This window comes from Eurosta solidaginis, chromosome 2 (genome assembly GCF_040869045.1).
Source record: "Eurosta solidaginis isolate ZX-2024a chromosome 2, ASM4086904v1, whole genome shotgun sequence".
Lineage (NCBI taxonomy): Eukaryota > Metazoa > Arthropoda > Insecta > Diptera > Tephritidae > Eurosta > Eurosta solidaginis.
The window spans coordinates 295,419,148-295,442,853 of record NC_090320.1 but is presented as its reverse complement, the minus strand read 5'-3'; the positions used below and the strand labels follow the sequence as shown (position 1 = coordinate 295,442,853).

The 23,706-nt window shown below is 36.9% G+C and overlaps 1 protein-coding gene across 4 annotated transcripts; it reads right to left on the bottom strand.

Moving 5' to 3' along the window:
• Positions 1-5,103: 5,103 nt before the first annotated feature.
• On the bottom strand, positions 5,104-19,080 carry TTLL4B (Tubulin tyrosine ligase-like 4B). 4 transcript variants are annotated; one of them, XM_067768621.1, is made up of 11 exons: positions 18,941-19,080; positions 12,691-13,299; positions 10,192-10,765; positions 9,718-10,095; positions 8,090-8,276; positions 7,853-8,023; positions 7,655-7,779; positions 6,060-6,499; positions 5,555-5,998; positions 5,328-5,484; positions 5,104-5,268 (listed from the first exon to the last, which is right to left on the bottom strand). In XM_067768621.1, the coding sequence occupies exons 2-10, from the start codon at positions 13,276-13,278 to the stop codon at positions 5,347-5,349; spliced, it is 3,045 nt and encodes a 1,014-aa protein (XP_067624722.1). In that variant the 5' UTR covers positions 13,279-13,299; positions 18,941-19,080; the 3' UTR covers positions 5,104-5,268; positions 5,328-5,346. The 4 variants fall into 4 exon arrangements, with proteins under 4 accessions (XP_067624722.1, XP_067624721.1, XP_067624719.1 ...); XM_067768620.1 differs by lacking the exon at positions 18,941-19,080 and adding an exon at positions 15,438-15,608; XM_067768618.1 differs by lacking the exon at positions 18,941-19,080 and adding an exon at positions 13,478-13,708.
• Between the last annotated feature and the right edge of the window lie 4,626 nt (positions 19,081-23,706).

Genomic DNA, 23,706 nt, shown 5'->3' with positions numbered 1-23,706 from the left:
TTAAAATCTTCGCAAAACTTTTATTTTCAGGTCGAAAAGCGACCGAATTTAACGATAAGAGCGTGGTTACCGTTGGATTTCATCCATTTTATAAGGTGTTCTATTGTGGATTCAGATAAGATGGTGTAGCAAATTCCGTAAAGATACCTCAATTTTTACTCAAGGTATCGTGTTAACGGACGGACGGACGGATATGTCTTAATCAAAACCTTTTTCGATGCTGATAGTTTTGATAAAAATAAGTTTAAATCTATCTCGATTATTTAGGCCATTACGTACTACCGTTATCCAATTAAAGAATAAAAATCTAGATTTTTGAATCAACAGCCACTATATACTTTTCATATTGTAACGAATTTAGGGAAACTCCGCTTATTTCCAACCTTCTGCAAACGTTCGAATTGCTAAATTGTCGAATAAATAATTCCAATATTCAGTAATGCAAAATGGTCTTTATTAGACTACTTTAAGGTACTTCACAATAACACTTATTATTCACAACTAATTGCGTGTTTAAATCAAACTGATTCCTGATTACTCAGCTTTCGCTGCTCTTATACTCTCTGTTGTCTCGTCCATCTATTTCTCCTAAGGTCTAGTAACTTCTCGAAATTCATGCTTGGTTACCATCCATATATATGCATGTATATTTGTAGTTTATTATAGTCTCTCGCATAGCCAGATGCGTGTGTATATGTGAATACTACTTCGACTCATGGCGGAACGATACAAGGTGGCAGCACGGGACAGCTGATTATAAACGTTTATTTGATTTGATACATCAACTTCCGGCCGAGTACGATTTTGACATTTGGTCATCGAATTTGCAAAAACAAAATACATGGAACTTTTATTTATATTTGTAGGTATCTCACTATGCTGCCACTTTGTGTCGTTCCGCCATGCTTCGACTGATGACTAACTACATCTGTGTGTGAGTGATCTCTATGTTGTTTTGTATATATATGGGTAAATGATGATTAAAGCGTTTATGTAGCTTGCTTAATGTTTCTGTTGTTGTGCCTTTATTTAATAACCTTAGGGATGTGAGACAATTAGTGATAATATTCGTCACAATATGTTTGAATTGTAAGAACAACCTTACTCGATGTTGGATGCGAAAAAGTGCTTATGTTTAGTAATGTTATGTCTCCCCCGAAACGTATAACTCGATACAGACCCAACTCAGGTAACCTAAAACCCTTTCAAAAAGAATTTGGCTGTTATTGCTTGTGGTCACAGAAATAAGACACATTGAATAAGGAAAAATGGCGAAAATATTAGGCCCAGGCATGCGGCCAAACATTCACAGCTGTGGCCGGTACTTATATTCAGCCTCTACTGTAAAATAGTGAATACAACAACCAGGAAAATAAGGCGACATCTTCTGCTAAAATTTACTTGTTTTATTAAGGCTGCCAGACAGAAAAAAATTGCGTTCCGGAAGCAAGGAATTCTATATTTCCTATTCGGTTGTGTAGCGTATGCATAGATTTTATATATTTATTTGTATCAATAAATCTTTACATACCCATGGACATATTTATCAATAAATCTTTATATACCCATGGACATATGTCCCTTGCTTGAGCGTGTGTATACTCAAGTTTAAGTGAAGCGTTATTTTATTTCGCATCAGCTAATAACTATCCTAGAATACCTGTTTCTCCTTATTCTAATACATGATTTCCTGTGCTTTCTTTGTAGTACACCTTTTAACATCGAAACAACGACAGGCGCTGCTTTTATTACTCACTCTAGTATCTTTTTGCCTTTTTTGGGGTTAACGCTTAACACGTTGAGTATAGTATGCAGCATGAACATATTTTGAAACACAATAACCTTCCAAACGCCAAATAACAAAACTATATGTGTGTTAGTCCCTATTTACAAACAAATACTTTTGTTCCTGGAACTCGTTACTTGAAGAAGACGGGGAAAGAGGACAGGCACCGAGTCACTTGTGCTCGGCAACTCGCTTTGCGTTGACTTTCTTCTTTTCACAAGCTCTTTTCTATGCAATATTTATTTTAAAACTTGCATTTTAATAATTGTTTTTCGATGTTTATTCGAAAAAATGAATATTTCGTTCCTCGTTTTGAATTTTTGAATAGATAAAAAATTACTTTAAAAAAATTTAAAGGAAATACTAAAAGGTTGCTTGAAGAGAGTTGCTGTTGTTAAGTGCATACTAGAGATATACGCCGCCGCCGCCGACGGCGTCCGGCGCGTTACTATATTTTCTACTCGTTTTTTATTGCGATTGGCTGAAAAAATAAGCTAAATCAGTGAGGCAAAATCCTTTAGTAGGTTCTCCTTTGAAATGATTCTTACCTCATACTTAGTTGAGGATATATGTACGTATGAGAAGGGCTTACATTCAACAATGTTGTTTATTTGTGAAACTATACAATAGCGGCTGAAATGTTAATTTTGATTTTCACATTTCATCATTTCAACTAGCCCGGTTTGACATATTCTAAAGTTGGCGGACTATACTAGTCCCTTGGAGTGAATCACATTGATTATGGCCTATCAACCAAGTTTAAATATGACCTACACGTTACGGCTCCTTTTACAAATGTGAATACGTAGGCACATACATATATTTACCAGGTGAGGCTTTGTTCTTCGCAAGAACACTCAAAGGGATGAAAAAAAAGCTTTCCCAAGACAGTCGAACTAATGACCGTGTGTGCTACTACCCTAACGTAGTGGCCAGTCGAACTAGTCATCCATAATGAGCTTTTATGTCATAAGGCCGGAAAACAGCAGTTAACATCTTTCAACCTAAAATCGGTCGACTTTCATTCTTAAATATCGTTTTGATTTAACGAAGACTGTCGAAATTAATGTTGTGAACACAAACGTCTGCAAACTTTGGTCTAAATTTTAGAAATTTTATCCAGGGTCCTTGTAAAATTTTAATTATATAGATGCGCCGAGGATTATACGATTTTCACCCACGAGTTACGCAATGACACCCACTTAGACTGCTTATAATTTCGAGGGCGGCATCCATGGCCGAATAGTTACTCCCTAACGTTTCAAGGTGTTTCTCTGTTGTAGCGTGACAAAAACATCCGTTATAGTCTTCGGAGCTACATCTAGAGCTTCTAGGAAAGTGGCGTCGACGAAGGTATGAGTTCGAAGTCGCAGTCCTATAGCGTCTGTGCTGGCATATGGTGTGAGGGCAGGAGGCGTCGTAGCGACTGGTGGTCGGGATTGCTACTGTTCGCACATCGGGAATTGTAGCTCTTAAACACAGCCTGGAGGCGCCATGTGCCACGAGAGTCCTGAGTATTAGACCATTAATAGCAACCATAAGTCGCCTTTGTGCGTGACCGCCAAGGAGCCACAAATGATTTAAAGAAATTGTGTTTGCGACGATTATTAGGAGTTAACCCCAGGTGAAGCTACGCTTTGCACCAGATATACAGACAAAAGTGTGACCATTTTATGTATCTCCATTTCTCTTCAGCAGACGCAGCAGTACCAATTCCAAACACCGGGGTTAGGTTCGAAGCCAAAAACCTAGGATCTTTCCGAAATGGCCAAAACGGTAATTTCCTTAAATACATACAAACAAAACCTTTCCTAAGTATTTTTTTTTTTAAATAGAAAAATCAAGAAAAGTAAGAACACCGGCGTACGTCGGGCGCCGCTCACGCCGCCGCCGCCGATAAAGTGATCGGCGTAAACCTCTAGTGCATACGCAACACCAAAAGAGACATTGGCGATAATGAACATCAAAAATATTCGTTTGTAAACTTGGACTTAAGAAGCAGGAAAAATGTTGTGATAATTTTGTGTGTTCTTTAATTTTGTAATAAAAATGTACATACCTTCTTTGAGTTGCTTAAATGAAAGTGGTTATGGGAGTGAATTTTGTTCAAAAATTGTAGTATTAAGTAATGTTCAGTTGATGTTGTTTATTGTAAAAGTTTCGCACCGGAACAACAATCTAGCAAAACTTAAATTCAATGCAGAAATTTTCTTCGTTGAATGCAACGACTTGGAATTTTGTGCTCACTTTCTTGAAATTTTGGGTACCGATTTCTGCATTACTTGAATACCCTTTTTTTGTATAACATTTCCTTTTTTAAAATAAAATGACACCAATAAAACAAAAATTATAAACTTTTTGTTGTTTTGTTTGGAGCTTCCGATTTATCTCAAATAAAGTCTACTTTTTTTTTTTTTTCATTTAATCAACGCGTTTCGACGCATATTCGCGTCTTCCTCAGGATTCTAGTTTATTTTTTGAAAATACGAAAAACCAAGTTATTAAATACAGGAAAATTAACATGTTACATATAAAACTGATTTTACATTTCACTAAACTTACAATATTGACAACATTAAATTCGTCTAGTTTTTGAGCACATATAAACATATATACACATAACATTAACAAACAGATACATTTGTTTAAAAAAGTCAAACCGCACAGCACGTGCGCGATGTTTGGGAATATATAGGAGTATTACATATATGGTTTTTAGCATCTTGCTTATGCTCGTATAATCTCGTTCCTAATCACGTTTTCGTTGTGCCAATATACACTTTGTTGCATTTTTCTCCTTTTCCATTGCATGAAATAAAGTGCACTTTGTTTCTCGTATTTTCAAAAAATAAATTAGAATCCTGAGGAAGACGCGAATATGCGTCGAAACGCGTTGATTTAAATGAAAAAATAGACTTTATGGGAGATAAATCAGACGAAAAGCTCCAAAGAAAACTACAAAAAGTTTAAATTAAATACTTGGCCCTACAAAATCATTTATCGAAAGTTATAAATTTAGGTCATGATTTAGCGAGCATTCCAATACAGACTTACATATATTTTTCTACAGTAAAATCTTGCTTACCTCTTTGTAATGATTCAATAGTTTGCTTTTGTCTTAAGCATAAATACATTTTCTTCCTATGTGTATCTATAGCGAAATATAATTGTATGCCCATAAGATAGTAGAAGCTTCTGATCCAGTTTTTAACTGAACTTCAAACGCAAATTAGTATAGTACGTAATTAATTAGTACGTAGAAGTAATAGCAGTCGTCAAGAAATCGCAATGTTTTCTAAAACAATTTCCAAAAAAAATTACTAAATTCCAAAATTACTTCTATTTGTATTCTTCTTTGTCAACAATTCTGATTAAATTATACAATTTATGTTAAGTTTTTTTTTGTTTCTTTTATGTTATACAATTGGTTTTTTATTTGTTGGGTAGCTAAGTTCAGTCTTAGTTCCTTAATCTCACAGTAGCTAAAAAATAATTAAATGTTTTATTACTGATTTTATCCCTATACAAAGTAATCACTCACATCTGTGCCTGCTAACAATTCAAGCAGTAGAGTCTGGTGAGCCCGCTTTCGAAGCCAAAGCACTATCGCCAGCCGTAATATCGGCTACAAGTGTAATTTGATCATCGCTCTTCTTTTGATGCAACATATCAATTTCGGTTAAAGCCACATCAGGTTCCTACAAGAACACATAACCATATATAAATATTTTCCAAAATTTTCCACACACGCTTTTTAGTGCAACTTACTTTCTCTAAAGCCGCTTCCGATACATTCAAATGATAACCATCATTGCAAAACTTCGTTAATAAGGCAATACCCTGTTCACGAAAATTGGCGTAACGCGTTTCCCAAGCATCAAGCAGGCGATTATAATAACGTGGATTATCTATATACTTAAGATATGTATGTGTATCAGGTGTGGGGAAAATGCGCTCGAGTGGTGCACAACGCGCATGCTCATCCTCACTAATTATAAGGCAGCGTATATCGTCTGGCAGTAAAGTATCGAGTATAGAATCGAGATACTCTTCACGAAATTCAATTGAACGATTAGTGTACTGATTATGCTTGCGCACTTCCTCGGCAGTGAGACATGTGGTGAATATACGTTTGTCATGACACAGCGGGCCATTCAGTTTTAATTCTTGTAGTATTTCTCTTTGTTGCTTATCATTCAGCTTTGGTGGCACCTGTAAAGCAAACTCCATGTTATTTATTAGAACTAATTTACATATCTTCCAAAACACCCACCTGATACAGCGCTGTATTTAGTACAGCTTGAATGAGTGGACCCTTTACATGTAAATCCAGTGGCAGCTCTGAGTGTAGCGAAGGTGAAATATTAATTTCCAATAACCATGGTACAAGATTTTCATCCAATAAAACATCAAAACCAAATAACTCAAAACAATTATAACGAAAATTGACATTTTGCCGATACATGCGATTCAAACCCGATTCACCACTAACAATAGCTTTTATCACCAAATTACGTAGTGTTGCCCAAAGGCGTTTTGTATTGACGCCACGCGTCTCCAAACATGACCACAATGATTGCAACGTCCATTTATGGCCTTGACAAGCATTGAAATCTTCATTTTTTGAATAGTTCTGTGAGAATTTATTGATACTATAATTTGTTAGATGCATGCAACGATCGTCGAGACTCGTGAGCTCTGAACTGTATTTAACTAGAAGAAAAACATTTTTACTGAAATTTAGTATACACACAAGAGAGACCTAACGAAATTGTATCTTATCCTATTAATATTAAAACGTTGAATATTTGGGTGTTGGGATATGGGACTACCCATAATTTGGCTATTTGGCTCAATCGCCTTGAATACGGGGATTCTGACAGGAACCGCCGGTAACAGTTACTTTTTTATCGCTATAACTCTAAAGCCTACAGGCTAATTAAGGGACTGTCGGTCATCATTTCGGAATTTTTTGGTATCATTTTGAAGATTTCGTGACCATTTCGAGATAGTTTCGGATCAGTGTTATTTCGGGACAATTTCTGCCATATTTCAGACCTCATCGGGTGATTTAGGGATGGTTCTCTGAGTCACTATAGGACTATTTCTGGATGATGGATTTTTCGCGGTATCGATTTTGGGATAATTTTGGACTATAACCGGACTGATAGATTAAATAAAAAAAAATCATACGATTTCGGGATCTGATTTAGATCATTTGGATATCATCTCCTTACTGTTTTCAAAATCGATCCGGGACTATTTAGGGAATTTTTATGGCTGTTTTGGGATATCTGATAATACGGATATTTATTTTAGTTCGGAGGATAGTTGAAAAATAAAGGTTTAAACGTACCACATCTACCCTTCATGTTGTTGTTGTAGCGATAAGGTTTCTCCCCGAAGGCTTTGGGGAGTGTTATCTAAGTGATGGTCCTTTGCCGTATACAGATCCGGTAAGCTCCGGTAACACAGCACCATTAAGGTGCTAGCCCGACCATCTCGGGAATGATTTATATGTCCACATTAAACTTTCAGGTCATCCCAACCACCCCACTTGGGGTTGCCAGAGCCAGAGCCTCGCCTGTTAGTGAAACAGGATTCGCCGCGGATAGGTGAGGTTGACAATTTGGTTTGGAGAAGCTATATATTACGCTGGCAAACTGAAAGGGTTGCGCTACACAGCCCCTTTAATCTGGAATTTTAGTCGCCTTTTACCACAGGCGTACCTACCGCGGGTATATTCTGACCCCTAACCCGCTGGGGTATCTAACCTTCACCGAGAAAAGCTTTGACTTTTGTACACAATGGGCTGATTCTGAACTAACGCTACATATATTTTTCCGTCTAACCACCAATCATACTCACCGGACGCAAAACGCGCCAAACCATCTTTATACATGTATATACGTAAAGGGTTTATAGATGTCACAACCACATAGATGCGCATATCAAATTTACTATCGTTGATTAGCAGCGGACGCTCTATGTATCTGTGAATTAATGAGAGTAAAAAAATATTAAAGATAGTGAAAACTGAAAGAAGTGCCAGCGTCGCACACTTACTTCTGCACTACCAGTGGGCGATCTTTTGGAAATTGACTCCATTTATTTACAATACGTATGCCTGTGCCACGTGCGCTTGCTGGAGGTTTCACAATCCATTTTGTCAAACGCGAAGCATTTTTAGGCCAAACCTGACGTAGGCTTTCCAAATCATCAGGCATAACGTAGGATCTACAAAAAAAAGATGCACATTAATTAACTTTTGAAAACCGATAATGCAATACAACGTCAACTTACTTTTGCATGAAACCAAATTCCTTTTTGCCAAATTTCTTCATATTACTATGAATACTGCGCCACATACTATCTTTACGACCGATCCTAAACGAACCAGGCATATGATTGTACTTTTGATGTGAACGTATAGTACGGAATCCTGGACTTTTCATATGTTTCTCCCATACGGCCATCCAATCGGTGGTGTCTGTAAGGGGCGCGAAGAAGAAGGAATGTTATTATTTCAAAGATAAGCACCCATCTGGGTATTGGGCCAAACCCATACACCAGCTAACTATACATATGAGCTTTCGAAGTTCAAAATTGGAACCTTCGTAGTATAGTAAAAATGGTATAAATTTTTTTTAACTTGATTTGATATTAAGGAAAGAATCCAAAATAATCAAATATAGCAACATTAAAATGCGAAAAAAAGTTTAAGTTTACCTTTTGTTATACGTCGATTTCAAAAAAATAACGGAAATCCGGTTTCGAATATCGGAAACCCACAATTAAGCTTTTGGGGCTAACATCGAAAACCAAGATCGGACCCCGCATATCAACTACTATGAACTTTCTTCACCTAATATGAACTTTTTACAAGAAAAAACGTCATACAAATGAGGAAAAAGATAAAGTTTAGTTTTAGTAATACATTCACTTTAAAAAATTACGAAATCTCAAATTTCGAACTCGAAGTGCAAAGGTATCTAAGTTTTGAAGATGTTCGAAGAAAAGTTTTTTAGAAACGCAAATCGATAATTTTGTTGTATTCTGAATTAAACTAAGCTCGGAACAGTTTAAACTTTGGTTTATTATACGAGGTAGGTTTTTAAACCAGTAAGAAATTATTTTCGATTTCATTTCGAATTTTAACAGAACCGATATCGGAAATGTTTAGTTGCCCCAATTCGGATTTAGACCTCAAACGGTTACTATAACAGCATCGATTCAGATGTGGACATGTTACACAATAATGTTAGAATCTTGACTTCGAATTTACCGAAAACTCGGAGCTTTTTTTAGTGTGGATGAGTTTCACTCAATTGTAATGCAATAATAGCATTGAAAATTCTATAAAAGGCGGAAATTATTAAATAAAGTTCGAACTCAGATTGGCAGACCGAGATTTGTACAATGAAACAGTTCAAGGGATTTCTCTTTCAGTTCGAAATTTTGTGTCTGTCCAAACGAAACGTGGCGCAGTAGACAATTTCGCCTTAAATTGCTGAAATGGCTACTTTGTTTTTACCCTCGTGCGAAATATTTACTTAGACGGACCAATCAAAATGCTTTGTCAGCACTTCTTAATGTGTAAGATTATTCGAAATATATTTTGTGGTACATAGCAGACCGTGGACACTACTAGTACATCTTCACAACAAGGAAAAGCAAGTTGCAATCCGCTTACGACCTCATCAACACTAAAAAATGCGGACAGTACTTCGTAGTGCAAGCGTCATATATTCCAACTCATAGAAACCAAGTCGGATAATTACTGTTTTCGGCATGTGATGACAATCTTTCAGTTATTCCAAAAATACGCCATAGAAAAAAGCAAGCGTAATGAAGCTTCAAATATCATTTTAGCTTACAATTGAATCTAATGAATACTCCATACTTACATGCAAATATGCATTTGCACTTACTCTTTATAATTCTAAATCCTGAGTTCAACACTACACGCTTAACGATTTTCGGCATAACCGGGCTTAATTTCCATTTCAGCACACGATGCAATGCGGGCGGTACCTGCGGCCCCTTTTCAGCATGCGATGAAAAATTTAAATATGGAGGCACATTCGGAAACATACTTGGTGTTAATATACAATTTGGTTTAAAATAATCACTGGTTTCCGTATCAGCTTCACTATTCTCTATTACATCGGTAGATTGCACATCAGGCATAAAGCGTATATTGCGACTTTGGTGTAAGTCATTTAAATCATTGGTGAGGTAGAAAGGAGAACCAGTATATTCCTCCTCGGAGTCACTACTATCCGTATATTCGTTAACATCATCGATTGCTTAAAGTAGATTAAGAAGAAAAAGCAAAAATAACTTTAAAATTAATAAAATAACATTAAAAATAGTATATAGTAAATTTCATATACTCCACTCACCTGAGCATGGATCATCTTCGGGTGTTGCTGTACGTTTACTACGATCACCGTCACCGTCTTTAGCTAAAGAAACGCCCATATAAGTTGAATTATCAGCAAGTGTATTACGATTATGATATGTGATAGTACTACGATTATTATCGTGTGTCACATATTGTGAAGCATAAACGCTTGTCTCATAAGCGGTTGCTGCTGTTTTTGTTAAGCCATTTTGCGTAAGCAGTTCCGATTTTTTATCGTTATGATTAAGCAGGTTACTGGCATGGAACTGATTTACAATGATTTTGTTTAAAGTTTTTTGGATTGATGGTGAAAATGATTTATCACCGTTAATATTCATACCAATGCCACCATTATTAATGTTAGAATTAGCAGCATTACCATTGCTAGTGGTGTTACTTAAGGCACCACCGCCACCATTTCCACAACTAGCACGTTTAGGTGGTGATACAGAACGGCGTGGGCTAGTGCTATTTGTAGGCATATGCGGATAAGGATGGGAATGACGTTTGGAGTTATGTGTTGATGATTTTGGCGCTCCGACCGGTTCATCACGGGGTCGCTTTAAAAGCAACTATAGCGTTAGGATGGTGCGCACATGCATTTTAAGTTCGACACACGTAGCGACAACACAAGTTATTTCATACAAACATTTATATTATATACACAACAATAATAACAACAGCAGCATCAGCGTTGACGTTTTTATTTTATTATTTTTTTTTTTTTTTTTTGATAACAGCGCGTGTTGTCAATCAAACGGTAGTTGGAATGTGTACGTTTTATTTTGGTTTTGGTGTTTTGTTATTATGTTGTGGATGGCGTGTTGTTTGGTGGGGGGTTTGGGGTAGAGAACGAAAAAATGTTTACATTAACATTAACATGGGTTAGTCATACAACAATAACTACAAGAATGTTATAAATACATTAGAGGTTGCCAAGGTCAAAGGAGATATTATTAAAGTATTAACATACAAATTAAAGTCAATTATTCAGATAGAAAGAATCGATTTGGAAGCAAATGAGGCTTACGATAATTCTCGTACGCAAGAAATTTTTTATGGCGTTTAGGAAATTCGACGACGGACTCTAAAACCATTTTTCGCAAATATATGGCTTCATATCACTTACGCACGTTTTGTGTTACAAAGATGTAGACCGTCAAATTCGAAAAGGGTACAGCTTGAAATTTATGTTGACGTTTTAAAAACTTGCTGGTACAAACAGGTATTAGTATTTTTATACAGCTTTCAGTGCAGTTAAATTGTGAAGCTATGAAGAATATCACCACGTGCCACGAATTGTCAGGGACTTAAATTTGAGAGGCGCTAGTTTGGAGAACACTTCCATCTTCGTGGTATTGCCTTAGCTTTGAAACATTGGCATTAGTGCAACCGAATATAGTGGCAACGCTGCAAGGACCTGCTGACTTTCGTTAACTTACATGTATATATCCCATTTATCTACTGGGTGTTCTTTGTTTGAGCCATTATCTAACATTTTACCTCTCTATGTTACTTCTGGCATTGAATGCAGTTTGGATGTTCTGCATTCGAAAAATCTTGCCTAGTTGCTTTGACAGTTTTCAATGTATTTTAGCACCTCTACAACTGCAACAGCTCCCCAGTATATTTCGCCTTTTAACGGCGTTAATATAGTCTTCGAAGTGTCCAGAACTTCTCTTGTAAAATCTTACTTGCTTTGTTGAGCAATATTTTTTACAAAACGGGAGGTTTTGGCATCGTATCGACGGGTTTAGGTATCTTGTGTCGAATATTACAAGCTTGCTATTATTATTTGTGAGTCATATAACCTTAATTTCACAATCAATTTTGCTCTGTTAGTGAGAGTATATTTGTAAGATAGGCCTAAATTGTTTTTCCTTGCAATATTCAGGTACTTTGAATGTTTATAGCCGGTGTTAACGGTAGTTGATCATTGGTTCCATGTTGCTTGCTTGTGAATTTCCGGTAGTTCAATCATTGAAACCCCTTTTGAGTTCACTTGTATTAGACATGATATCTGACTTTGTTTTATCAGTACTCTGAACTTTTTAATTGCAATTTATATATTTCTCACAACCCATAGTATTCCCTCCTTTGTTTTTTTGCTATGTTATTTGTTATTTTTGATGTCCGGGTTAAATTTACCTCTTTACATGTTCCTCTCTCTCGATCGTTGAGTGCTTGTTCCTTATTTCATGCCGAAGGTGGTCTATATCCGCTTTTAGTGTAATCTTGCTGCTTCTCTTCAGATGCACTTAACAAAATCTACTTAAGAATTGAAGACTGTGCCTCTGTCTTCCACAAAACGTTTTTGGAATCTTTTTTGCCATATTATGAGTCATGTTATAAGGAAAAATCTGTTCGTTCGAAGGATCTCCTAACTTCCAAATCGATTCAAGGCAAGTTAGTTAAAATCATAAAAACTGTTAGAATCAAATTTCACAATTAAATTTTTTTAAATAAATAATTAATTATTATAATTCATACAACATACCTGCACTCCAGTCATTGGTATAATCGTCTCAGGAGATGATAATAGTGGCGCAGCAGTATTGCAACGCAAACTAATCCGATTTGATTTGTTGTGTGATGCATTGTTTATTATCGAGGAATCAATGATTGGACCAGTGCTGGCAGTGGTGGTGCCACCACCTCTTTGCCGCTTCACTACCAAATTAGGACCATTATTATTGTGCTCATTTGTCGTATGATGACCAGGAGTTGCATTAACAACATATTTATTATTCATGCTGACATAATGACTGGGTGCATCAATTTGACAACCTTGCGGGGTATGAGCGTGATTATGAGATGAGAGTAAAAGATTTTTTTGCACATACAACTTGTCTTTATATAATTCAACTTCCTCCAGCCATGATTCATGAAAATCTAATATTTCCAATCCTTTTGATTTTGCGCTGGAGTTCTTGCCGCCGCCAACGCTGGAAGCATTACTACTAGCGTTCTCCTTCGTGTGTGGAGTATATAAGTGCGTATGACCATGGCCATGAGTGGCGTGCCCATTCTCTTTGACGTGGTTTGCATTTGGAGGTTGTGGCCTTTTTTCACTAATTGGTGCCATTTTCACTTTGAATTTTGATTTCTACAATAATTTAAAAAAGACGCAAAGTATTAAGCAAAAGTGTTTCGATTCATTAAGTACATCAATTCTGATCTTGGCGCAAATAATACAAAGGTAATCACAAAGGAATGCGCTAAAACAAAAAATAACAAATAGCCAGACGACAAAATATCTTGAAGGTAATTCGAAAAGTAACAACTTGTTGCAATGTCACCCCGCCACCGTTTGATCCACCGCTCGTGCTGCCGACGCTGCCAACACCCTGACAGTGACTTGCGTCCACTGTACGCCCACTCATCGACGAAGATTAATTGATAAACTAAATTGCTATGCTGAGATAATTCTTGCTCAGCGATATGTGGTGGCGATGTTGGAGGATGATGTTCATCGAGTCGCGCGCTGTTGACTATCGACGGAGCACACAAAAATAACTAAAGCTATTTTCATGGTGGCATGTTTCAAAGACCCATAGTAAAAGCCAACAACACAAACAACAAACGAAAACATAATACAAAAATACATGGCACGAGTGCAAACATTAGCCATTGAATTGAGCAATCGAAGCAAATCAATTGATGCTCCCCCTTTGGGAATATTTGCATACGATTTGAATACTCTCAGTGCATACATTTTACTTCGAAAATATTTTGCAGATTATTAAATTTTACTCTTTCAAGCTTAACGTGCTGGAACCCGAAAAATGTTTCAGTATGCATCCGTGTAGAGGCTTGGTGTAGCTACTTTGGTACCAACCGATATTTTCTTGATGACTTCTGTGGACTTTCGGTTAATAATAATTATCATCTTGCAATTGTAGATAAAGACACTCCCCAAAGGTTTAGAGGCAGTGTTGTGTGGTCCTTTGCCGGATTTAGATCGGGTACGCAACGGTACAAGCACCACGGACCATCTCGGGAACGATTTAATACGACCACGTTGAGCCTTCTATTTGTTATACCACGCACTAGTCGTATTTTAAAACAATAAAATACAAAACTTCCGCAACCACCTTGGGCAGCTATCATGGTTTCCTATGCAACATCTTTCCAACAATACGCTCACAAAAAATTTATCAAAATGATCCAAGGAACATTTTAACCCATATAACTATTGTTGTTGTTGTAGCAGTGCTTCGCCACATCCAATAGGTGCGACGGATCACAAATTGTCATCAATATCCGGAGTTGGTTTCACATTACAATATAACTTATAAAGATGATTTATGTCTTTTAAAGACTCATCACATGCCGGGCATTGCATATGGCGGGTTAATTCTGGATTAGTAAGAGTATCCTATTAATACATGCAGGTTGATATGCAGCGCATAGGGCCAAACGGCTCTTTATCTTCTGCCGTATTTCATCATAGTTTTCTGAGATGTGTCCTTATGCGCCTTTAATTCGGCCTGCATAGGGTGTTATAAAGATGCAAAGCACGGTAGTTCTGTGTCGTGATCTGGCAGGTCTGAAGGTTTTTTCAATGTTGGCCGGCCATACTCCCTTTCCTTGTTGTCCTTGTAGCAGAGCAGAAAATTGTCATCAATAACCTCTAACGAAAGGCCGAGGAAACATTCTGCTCCAACAGAGGTGTTGATTAAACATTACAATTGAAGAGATGGTTGGTGTTGTTGTTATGGTTGGTGGCATGTGAGGATACGTTACAAGCAGAGAAACATACTCCCATTCTTCAAAGCCGCTTAAACAATATCAATTTCGCATACTACACTTTACAAATTCCTTTACTCCGAAATCTATTTCAATTTTGCAGCACTGCCGCATATAGCCCGCTTTTCTAGGCAACTTGAACACTTGATGAATTGATCACACAATTGACCGAGCATTCCATTTGGGGGAGCGCAGGGTGACTTGTGCATAGTTAGCGAAAATCAGTTCAGGTGCATTAGGACACACGAGTGATCTCAATGGTTTGTCACCAAAAATATCTTCCCGCGCATATACCCTCGCACATAAAAACATGCAATACATTACATGAGTAAACGGAAATTAGCTCACGAATGAAATTGTGGTGCTGGAAACGTTTGCGGTGTAGCGGTGAAGGTCAATGTCGTAATTTACGAAATTTTATACACAAAGCGTGGGCGTAGGCAACAATACACACAGTAATTAAACATATTTTGGCAAGCATGTGTAATAACTTACAATTGCATCTGCTTGCATTCTTGGCTACAATTGTGGTTATATTGCACATAAAAAATATATATATAAATTTCTTTTTTCCACTACTTTTTGAATTGTTACAATGAATGACAAACTTCTGGTTAATTTTGATTTAGAAAGAAATGCAATTTTGAGTTTTACAAAAATTACTTTGCTTTGCGTTGAAAACGGAAACGGGCGCACAATATTTAGAAAAAACTGCAGACAAATTTCTTAAAATGCCACATCCGTTTGCTCTCTTGCTCAGTACTACCACTCCAACAAACTTTTAAGTACCGAAATTTCATTCAAAAAGTACCAATTTTTATGATTGTTTATTTGCTTGTACATATGAGGGTAACAGTTTTCCATTAACAATTTTCTTTATTTCCGCTTTCAGACACAGAGGTCAGGGATGCCTTCTTTGACGTGTATTAGCAGTGCTCGAACCCCTTGAAATGTAAATAGATTTTGCAGAGGTATCTTTCTAGATGCCAAAACTAAGTTTTTCATCGTCTTCTAGTTTTCATCTTCTGAGATGAAACACTTCTTCCGGAGGCTTCCAGTTTTTGCTCAAAAAAATGTATTTACTTTTAGCCTAGAGGGGCTCGGCACCCCACCCCACCGGGCTTAGCGCGCTGGATTTTGCATTTGTATAAAAGCCAGATTAATTGAAATTCCACTTTTTTGCAAGCCGTAAAAACGACTACCATTTTAATTCCTTAGCAATAGATACTATAAAAGGCACCTCAGCCCAAACTTTTTTAAAAGCGGTTTTAGCGATCTCGCTAGTTATTTATCTATAAGATATCAAAATTCTCGTCGGGCTCGTACATTATTGGTGCTTGTTGCGGGGGCAACACTTTCGAAGGGCCAACTGTTTAGACCTCAATATCAATAATCCGAAGGCGAAAAAAGGTTAATATGTTCCATTAGTGCAAAATCAACGATTCCGTGTAATATAGAATTTTTTTCCTGAAATTCGGTGGAGAAATTAGAGTACGGTTGATGGTCACTCCCGTAAAATGATTAATTATAGTACTCAAGCAATTTGTTGCATCACCCGATGGAAAATAAATAAAACTGTCAACTTCTCCCAAGAATTGGATCAGTTACACCTAGTTCTCGACTTCGGAGTTAAAGTAAATTACTGTAAGTCCTGGGTGCGAACACCAGCGGGACGAGGGGCGGAGCCAACTCTTATTTATGTTCATTCTTATAGGGAAATGCACTAATTTTTTTAACAAAAAAATTTTCCGTATCTCAAAATGTACAATGAGCTACCTGCAGATATTAAAACACGCAATAATTAGAAGAAATTTAAAACCTATTATATAATTATTGTAAAACACATATTTAATACGAATTATATAAAATCAAAACGATAATAGGCCACACGGTTGTGAATAAAAAAATAAAAGATGTTCCCGAAAAATGTCCCCAAACCTTGCCGTTACCGGAGCGCACCGTATCTATATTCGGACCATGGTGGAACCATACAAGGTGGCAGCACAGTTACATTTGGGATTCAAGGGGCTGTGTAGCGCAATATATAGCTTATCCAATCCAATTGTCAACCTCACCTTCGAGCGGCGAATCCCGTTTCTCCAACAGACGAGGCTCTGGTTACCCCAAGCTCCTCATGGACCTTGGGAGGTGGGGAGGGAGGGATGGCCTGAAGGTTTAATGCAGCCACATAAATCTTTCCCGAGATGGTCGGGCTAGCACCCTAATGGTGCTGTGTTACCGGAACGTACCGGATCTGCATCCGGCAAAAGACCATCATATCGATAACACTTCCCAAAGCCTTCGGGGAGGAACCTTATCGCTACAATTTTATTTATTTATTTATTTACAATAACAGTAGTTACATTTTTCTGTTAAAAATTCCATGTATGTACTTTGTTCTTGTAAATCGATGGGCTAATGCAGTTAAAGAAAACTAAATAAAACTTCCTTGAGAAAACATTCGGCATGAATTTGTTGCTTTGGCAACAACAAAAGTATCGAGTGACGCCTCTTAACAAATATATACTCTTTGCTAATGCCAAAATCGTACTGCGCCGGAAGTTGAAAGGTCAAATCTTGTTAAGAAAAAAGGGGTAATTCTATACGACAGCATGACATTGCTAATACGCGTCTAAAAATATCAAGAGAGGTGTCAAACGACGCGTCTTGACATCAACGCGTTCAAAAGATATTAACGAAAAACCGAAAAGACCCGCGGGTACCTCCGAAACCGGGGGTCGGATCCATAGTATTTTTGCGCAGAACACCTTTCTGCGTTGGCGGCCTTCGGCCGCGCTTATAAAAAATAACCCTGGGCTACGCCATGCCAAGTCCGGGTGTGTGGTATAACCGTGGCTACCGCCACGGTGATGCACAATTTTTTTTATGGGTACGAACACACCAACCACATTGAAATCGCAAACTTCAACTGCAAATATCTCCGGACATAGATAAAATTTTTCTTTTCTGCCTTCGGATTATTGTTCTCGAGATTAATACGCGTCTTTTGACACCTCACTCGATATTTTTGGTAGCGTATTAGCAGTCGACCCCTCAACTAGACTATTGCCCACGTTTCTGCGTTGGCGGCCTTCGGCCGAGCTTATAAAAAATTACCATGCGTGGGTCCAACGCCAGTTTGGAGACCAAAACTATATCCGCAAAACACTTATGCTCAGATTTTTTTTTTTTTTTTGTGGGTAAAACATCATTACAACAAGCACATGTAAATCGCCACCTTCAACTGCAAATATGTCCGGACAGCGATAAAATTTTTATTTTCGGGTTTCGGATTATTGTTGTCGAGGTTAATACACGTCTTTCGATATTTTTAGACGCGTATTAGCAGTGTCATGCTGTCTTATAGAATTACCAAAAAAAAGTACCAATCAGTTGATTTCTACAACACCATTTCCTTCGTTCCAATGTACAATGATAAAAATGTACCGATAAAAATGTACCGATAAAAATGTAGCGTGCAAATCCAACAACATTATGATCCATACTCCCCAAACCTTCCACTAAAGAAGTACCTATTTTGATACTAAAATACCAAATGGCACCACCGCAGTTGTCAAGGCAAACAAACATGTATGCAAAGATAAATGATAACCGATTTCTCTTGCTACATTTATCCTCTTTAACCATGTGCTAACGTTTCTCTTCACATTTTATTCCACACAATCAAAGAGAACGTATCTCTTTCAATAGACACGCACACAAACCCTTAATGAGCCGGCCTTGTGCAAATTTTTGTTTGCTTTATTTAAATTCTCGTGTAGAATTACGATTTGGAATGAAGACTATTTCTATTGTTTAGTATTCTCTATATTTATAAATTGTTACTTGTGAAACAATAAACAAAAGTGTTGAAAGCATACTTGAGAGGCGTGCTTCCATGGCGGTTTTGCCGGCAAAAATGCTGCTGTCTCCCCAGCCACGCTGAAGTTTTCCCACACTTTTTTGTATAAACACAAATTTGTTGCGTATTAACTCACCTTCACACTTACTAAACACACACGGATGATTTAGTTAATTTATTTATACTGAATTAATTATCGTATAGAAACATTGATTAAATGGAAAATTAATTGAAATTTATTAACAGAATTTTTTATGCTTGCTTTGTCGAATGGCGACGTGTGGCACTGCCAGCCAAGACAAAAATTTGACAAGTCAAAAATGTCATAAAATTGTAATAGATTTTCTAGCTGTTCAGTGTTACCAGAGATGATGTGAATTTGGTTGACAAAGGTTTTAGAAAAATATTCATTTTGTATTCTTAAAAACCCCAATATTAAGAAAACAATTGAACGTTTCAAGACTTATTCTTCGAGTGAAGGCCTTAATTGCAGTGAGATAAGGGTAATGATAATTTTGTTAAGTCAACTGTTGTTCAAAGTTTTCTATTTTATAGAGCCACCCTGTGGCATAATAATAGCCATCATCCGGTGGCAAAGAGCCTGAGCCAGATAAATACCCTGCAAAAATTGTTGCATTACGTGTTCCATTTTCTTCATGTTGGAGTACTCTAACAATACTCCTTTGCAATGCGTTTGCGGAAAACCATCAGCCGACCATTGCTCGTTTTTTAACGATAGTGATCACGACACGATGACGATCGAACAGAGTTGCCAAAAGTAAAATATTGCATACAAATAACTGATAATAAAATTTTACTATGGCAACTCTGATAAAATGCAATAAATGTATACATACTATAGTATAGAGAAATATTAGTTTCTTTATTCACGCAAATGCTAAATAACATAAGAACATTTGTAGTGAAAAATATAAAAGTTGTATTGCCCCTCTTCATTTACTTTCATTTTAAATTAAATTCACTCCGATAATTCTTTCCACACAATTCCTCTTTAGTACTTTGGCATATGATCCTCTGTGGGTGCTCCATGGAGTACTACAGTGAAAGTACTTTGGAATACTCACAAACAAAGCGAGAATGGGATCACCTACTCCTCTCCTAGGACATCGCAATGTTAATTGGAGCACATTTTTTGTATGAATACAGATTGGTTTTGGAACACTCCTATACTCCCAAAAGAATATTCCTTACATTATTTATGGGTACTCGCGTTTTTTTTAAGGGTAATTTTGCATGTAAATGCAATAACAACGATTTGAGCCAGATAAATCCAGATAGAAGTCTGGGGGCCTACTCTGTATTGCGATGCGAAAGGCAGTGCGATGCGAAAGGTAATTGGAACTCTGTAGCGCTATCGCATCGCTAACAATGTCGCTTTTTTATTTAGAAAGAGAACAAAAGAAACAAGGCGATTACAATTTCGGCAAACGATTAATTTTTGTTGAACAAATTAAAAAAAGGATTCTGTAGCACTATGGAACGATTTAAACGAAGAAAGGATTGATTTAAATGAAGAAATCCTCCCAGTTCAGAAATTGAACTGGAAGAAGTGAACGTGATAAATACAGAAAACGTGGAAAATCATAGAATGGGAAATATTGCTAGTTGTATCAGAGAACAAATAAAAAATGACATGATTTGCAATAGAAATGCTTTATAAAAAAGTGGTTTCGATTTAATTGTTATTTATGTATTTTAAGTCCACTAGGATTACAAATTGTTGCTTTTGTGTTTGTTTTGTTTTTTGAGTTGTCCTATATATTTTTAAATGAATATAAATATATCAATTTATAAAATCATCAATTAATACTTACATATTTGAACAATGCGATTGCCTATTACTTGTAGCAAGAAAAATGCGAAAATGAATGCTGTTTGACATTCGCTTTCGCTTTACAGAGTGCCGGCAATGCGAAAAGGGAGAAAAATTGCGAATGGGCAAAATGTGAATGCGAAAGTCAAAATATACATGCGAATGTCAAGATACAGAGTACCGATTTTGCGATTTCGTGTATTTTTTCTTTCGCATCGCAATACAGAGTAGGCCCCCTGATTCAATTTGTGAGCCAGATAATTTGTTAATTACTTGTCTTTAGTTTGGCAACGCTGCCTTTAATAAACCTACTTTTTCAAAAATAGATGTCGCTGCTTAGCCTTTCGCCGTATGAGTTTATTGAGAAATAGCGGCGACATCTGCCTATCACATTTCACGTGTGCGAAAATATCACGACATCTGGTTCTCAAGTCTCTCAATAATCCAGAGCATTCCCGTGAGAATTGAGCGTAAGCCGGAGCTGTAAAACTCACTGGATGACGGCAAATGTATTATGGGCGTTTAGCCCAAATCACCTACCCGGATTGCGCATTCACGAGTTCAAATTTGCTTCGTTCTGCGCAACAACGTCACAGTTTACTTGAGCGAACAGCTGATATTTTGTTTTTATTGCAAAATACAAGAGCATGTTTTTGTGTAAATTTATTTTATTTTAATTAATAATTTAATTGTTTAACTATAATATTTTTGGGTTATTTTGCATGAGCTATTTGGCCAGAGGTGTTTAAGCGAAAAAAACTAGGTTTTCCTTTATCCTCCTACGCGTTTCGGTATATTTTATACCTTCCTCAGGGAGATCTGTTTTTATTAATACCATAAAACAATTATTTGCAAAATAAACATTTTACACAACATTGAGGATATCACTTACATTACATTCAATTAAATTTAAAAATTTTTGTCAAAACTATATGCATATATTCGCGCAGCATACCTTTCGTTGCTCATCTCATCAAACTGTGTGCTTTTTGATTGCTGTGAAGTAAGCACAGTTGATATTGTCCACGTCTTCTTTCAAGTTCACACAGTATTTTATTCTTTGTTGCATTCGCAAGCCCTCTAGTGTTTGCCTTGTTTTTGTTCTTTCTATGTCCAATATACGCGCATTCGAAAAATCAGCTGAGTGATTATGTATTGTTAGGTGTTGTGAAAGTGCCGTATAGGTCTTTTTGTTTCTTGCGTTTGCTTTGTGTTCGCTTATTCGTATTCCTAATGATCTTTTTGTTGTCCCTATTTAATTTTGCTGCAGTCTTCTTCAGTTTTCCCCTTGCATTTGATTTCGTATATCACATTGTTGTTGCTCCTTTTCGATTTTGTCTTTTGTTCGTGTAAAAAATTGTTTTTAACCGTAAATGTATCGGAGAAATGTATCGTTCTTATCCGCCAGCTATAATTTTAACATATCTAAACAAATGTCGCCGAAACTTCGCTCACAATTGACAACATTATATATGTGATACATCCTGGTTTCGCCAAGCAAAATAATTTTAATTCTCGTACTGGATGGAACCATTAAAGGTTGTACCGATTTCTAAAGCATCAGCAAATCAGCGTGCAGGACGTAATGGACGTACTGCGCCAGGAAAATGTTTTGGCCTCTATACTGCTTTGGCTTACAAACATGAATCAGAAGATAATAATGTACCAGAGATACAGTGCATACCATGGTATAAATATTACAAGGTAAAACCGGTGAGAACCGAAATTACGCTTAAAAAAATTTTTAAATTCTCAATGTTCTCACATTTTTGTTTTTTATTTTGGAGTTGTGTTCATAACAAAAATACAACAAACTGTAATATATTTGGTAATTCTATACGACAGCATGACACTCTTAATACACGTCCAAAAACATCAAGAGGGGTATCAAAAGACGCGCTTTGTATCCATGATCGCGAATCTGAAAGCGGAGGTAAAAAATGTTTGGGTATGTCAAGAGATATTTGCAAAAGAAATTTTGAAAATTTTCATGTGGTTGTTGTAATTTTGATGATTTTGTGGTACCCACAAAAAAATTGTAAACATAAGTATTTTTCGCGGATATAGTTTTGGTCTCCAAACCGGTGTTGAACACACCCAATGTAATTTTTTATAAGCAATGCAGAAAGGTGTTCTGCGCAAAAATACTATGGATCCCACCCTCGGTTTCGAAGCACTCCGGGGTCATTTTTCGGGCTTTCGTTAATATATTTTGAACGATCTAAAATTTTTATTTTCCGCCTTCGGATTATTGTTGTCGAGGTCAATACGAGTCTTTTGACACCTCTCTCAGTATTTTTGGATGCGTATTACCGGTGTCATGCTGTCGTATAGAATTACCATATATTTTTGCGTTCTAACAATTATATTATTATATTTTACCCAAAACCGAATTTGTTATTGGTGGAAATAACCAGAAATTCCAGAATTTTCAATTCAAGAATTGTATTGTGGTTTCCGCAAAAGGAAGAATCAGGCCACAATCCTCTTCTGAGGAATTTTCTTCAACAAATTGTTTAGAAATGTATCAGCGTCTGCGCGACGAGAAGAAAAACCCGACTTACCGCCAAGGTGTACAGAGGAGATACATATCTAATAATAATAACAATTTGGTGTATATATCTGAGGAGATTAAGGTCTAGCTTTCCATCCAATTCGAATGCTACTTATCGCGTATTCGTTTTTCTACGAACTGGCTCACCTAAATATATGTTTTGTGCCGACCCAAAAATGTATCTGCTAATTCGGACGAACTTTTGGTGCCAAGGTAATGCCGAGGGCAATCAATAACATTTATACAAATTTTCTTAAATATTTTTGATGGATAGGCCAACACACTAGCTCTACACCACGGCGGCAGACTTTGACCGTTCAGCCGGTAAATGCAGCCTCCACGAACTATCATACTCCAACTGGACGATGAGGTTTAGCTAAGCTGCGAAGAACTACAGCGTTTTTGCTGACGTGGGCAAGTTATGGGAAGATTTCCACTGGGTTCGGAGAAGCAGATGGGGGAAGACTTTAATCTCTCCTGGTGCCCCCTGTTGGCGTCAGTTATCGCGAAACAG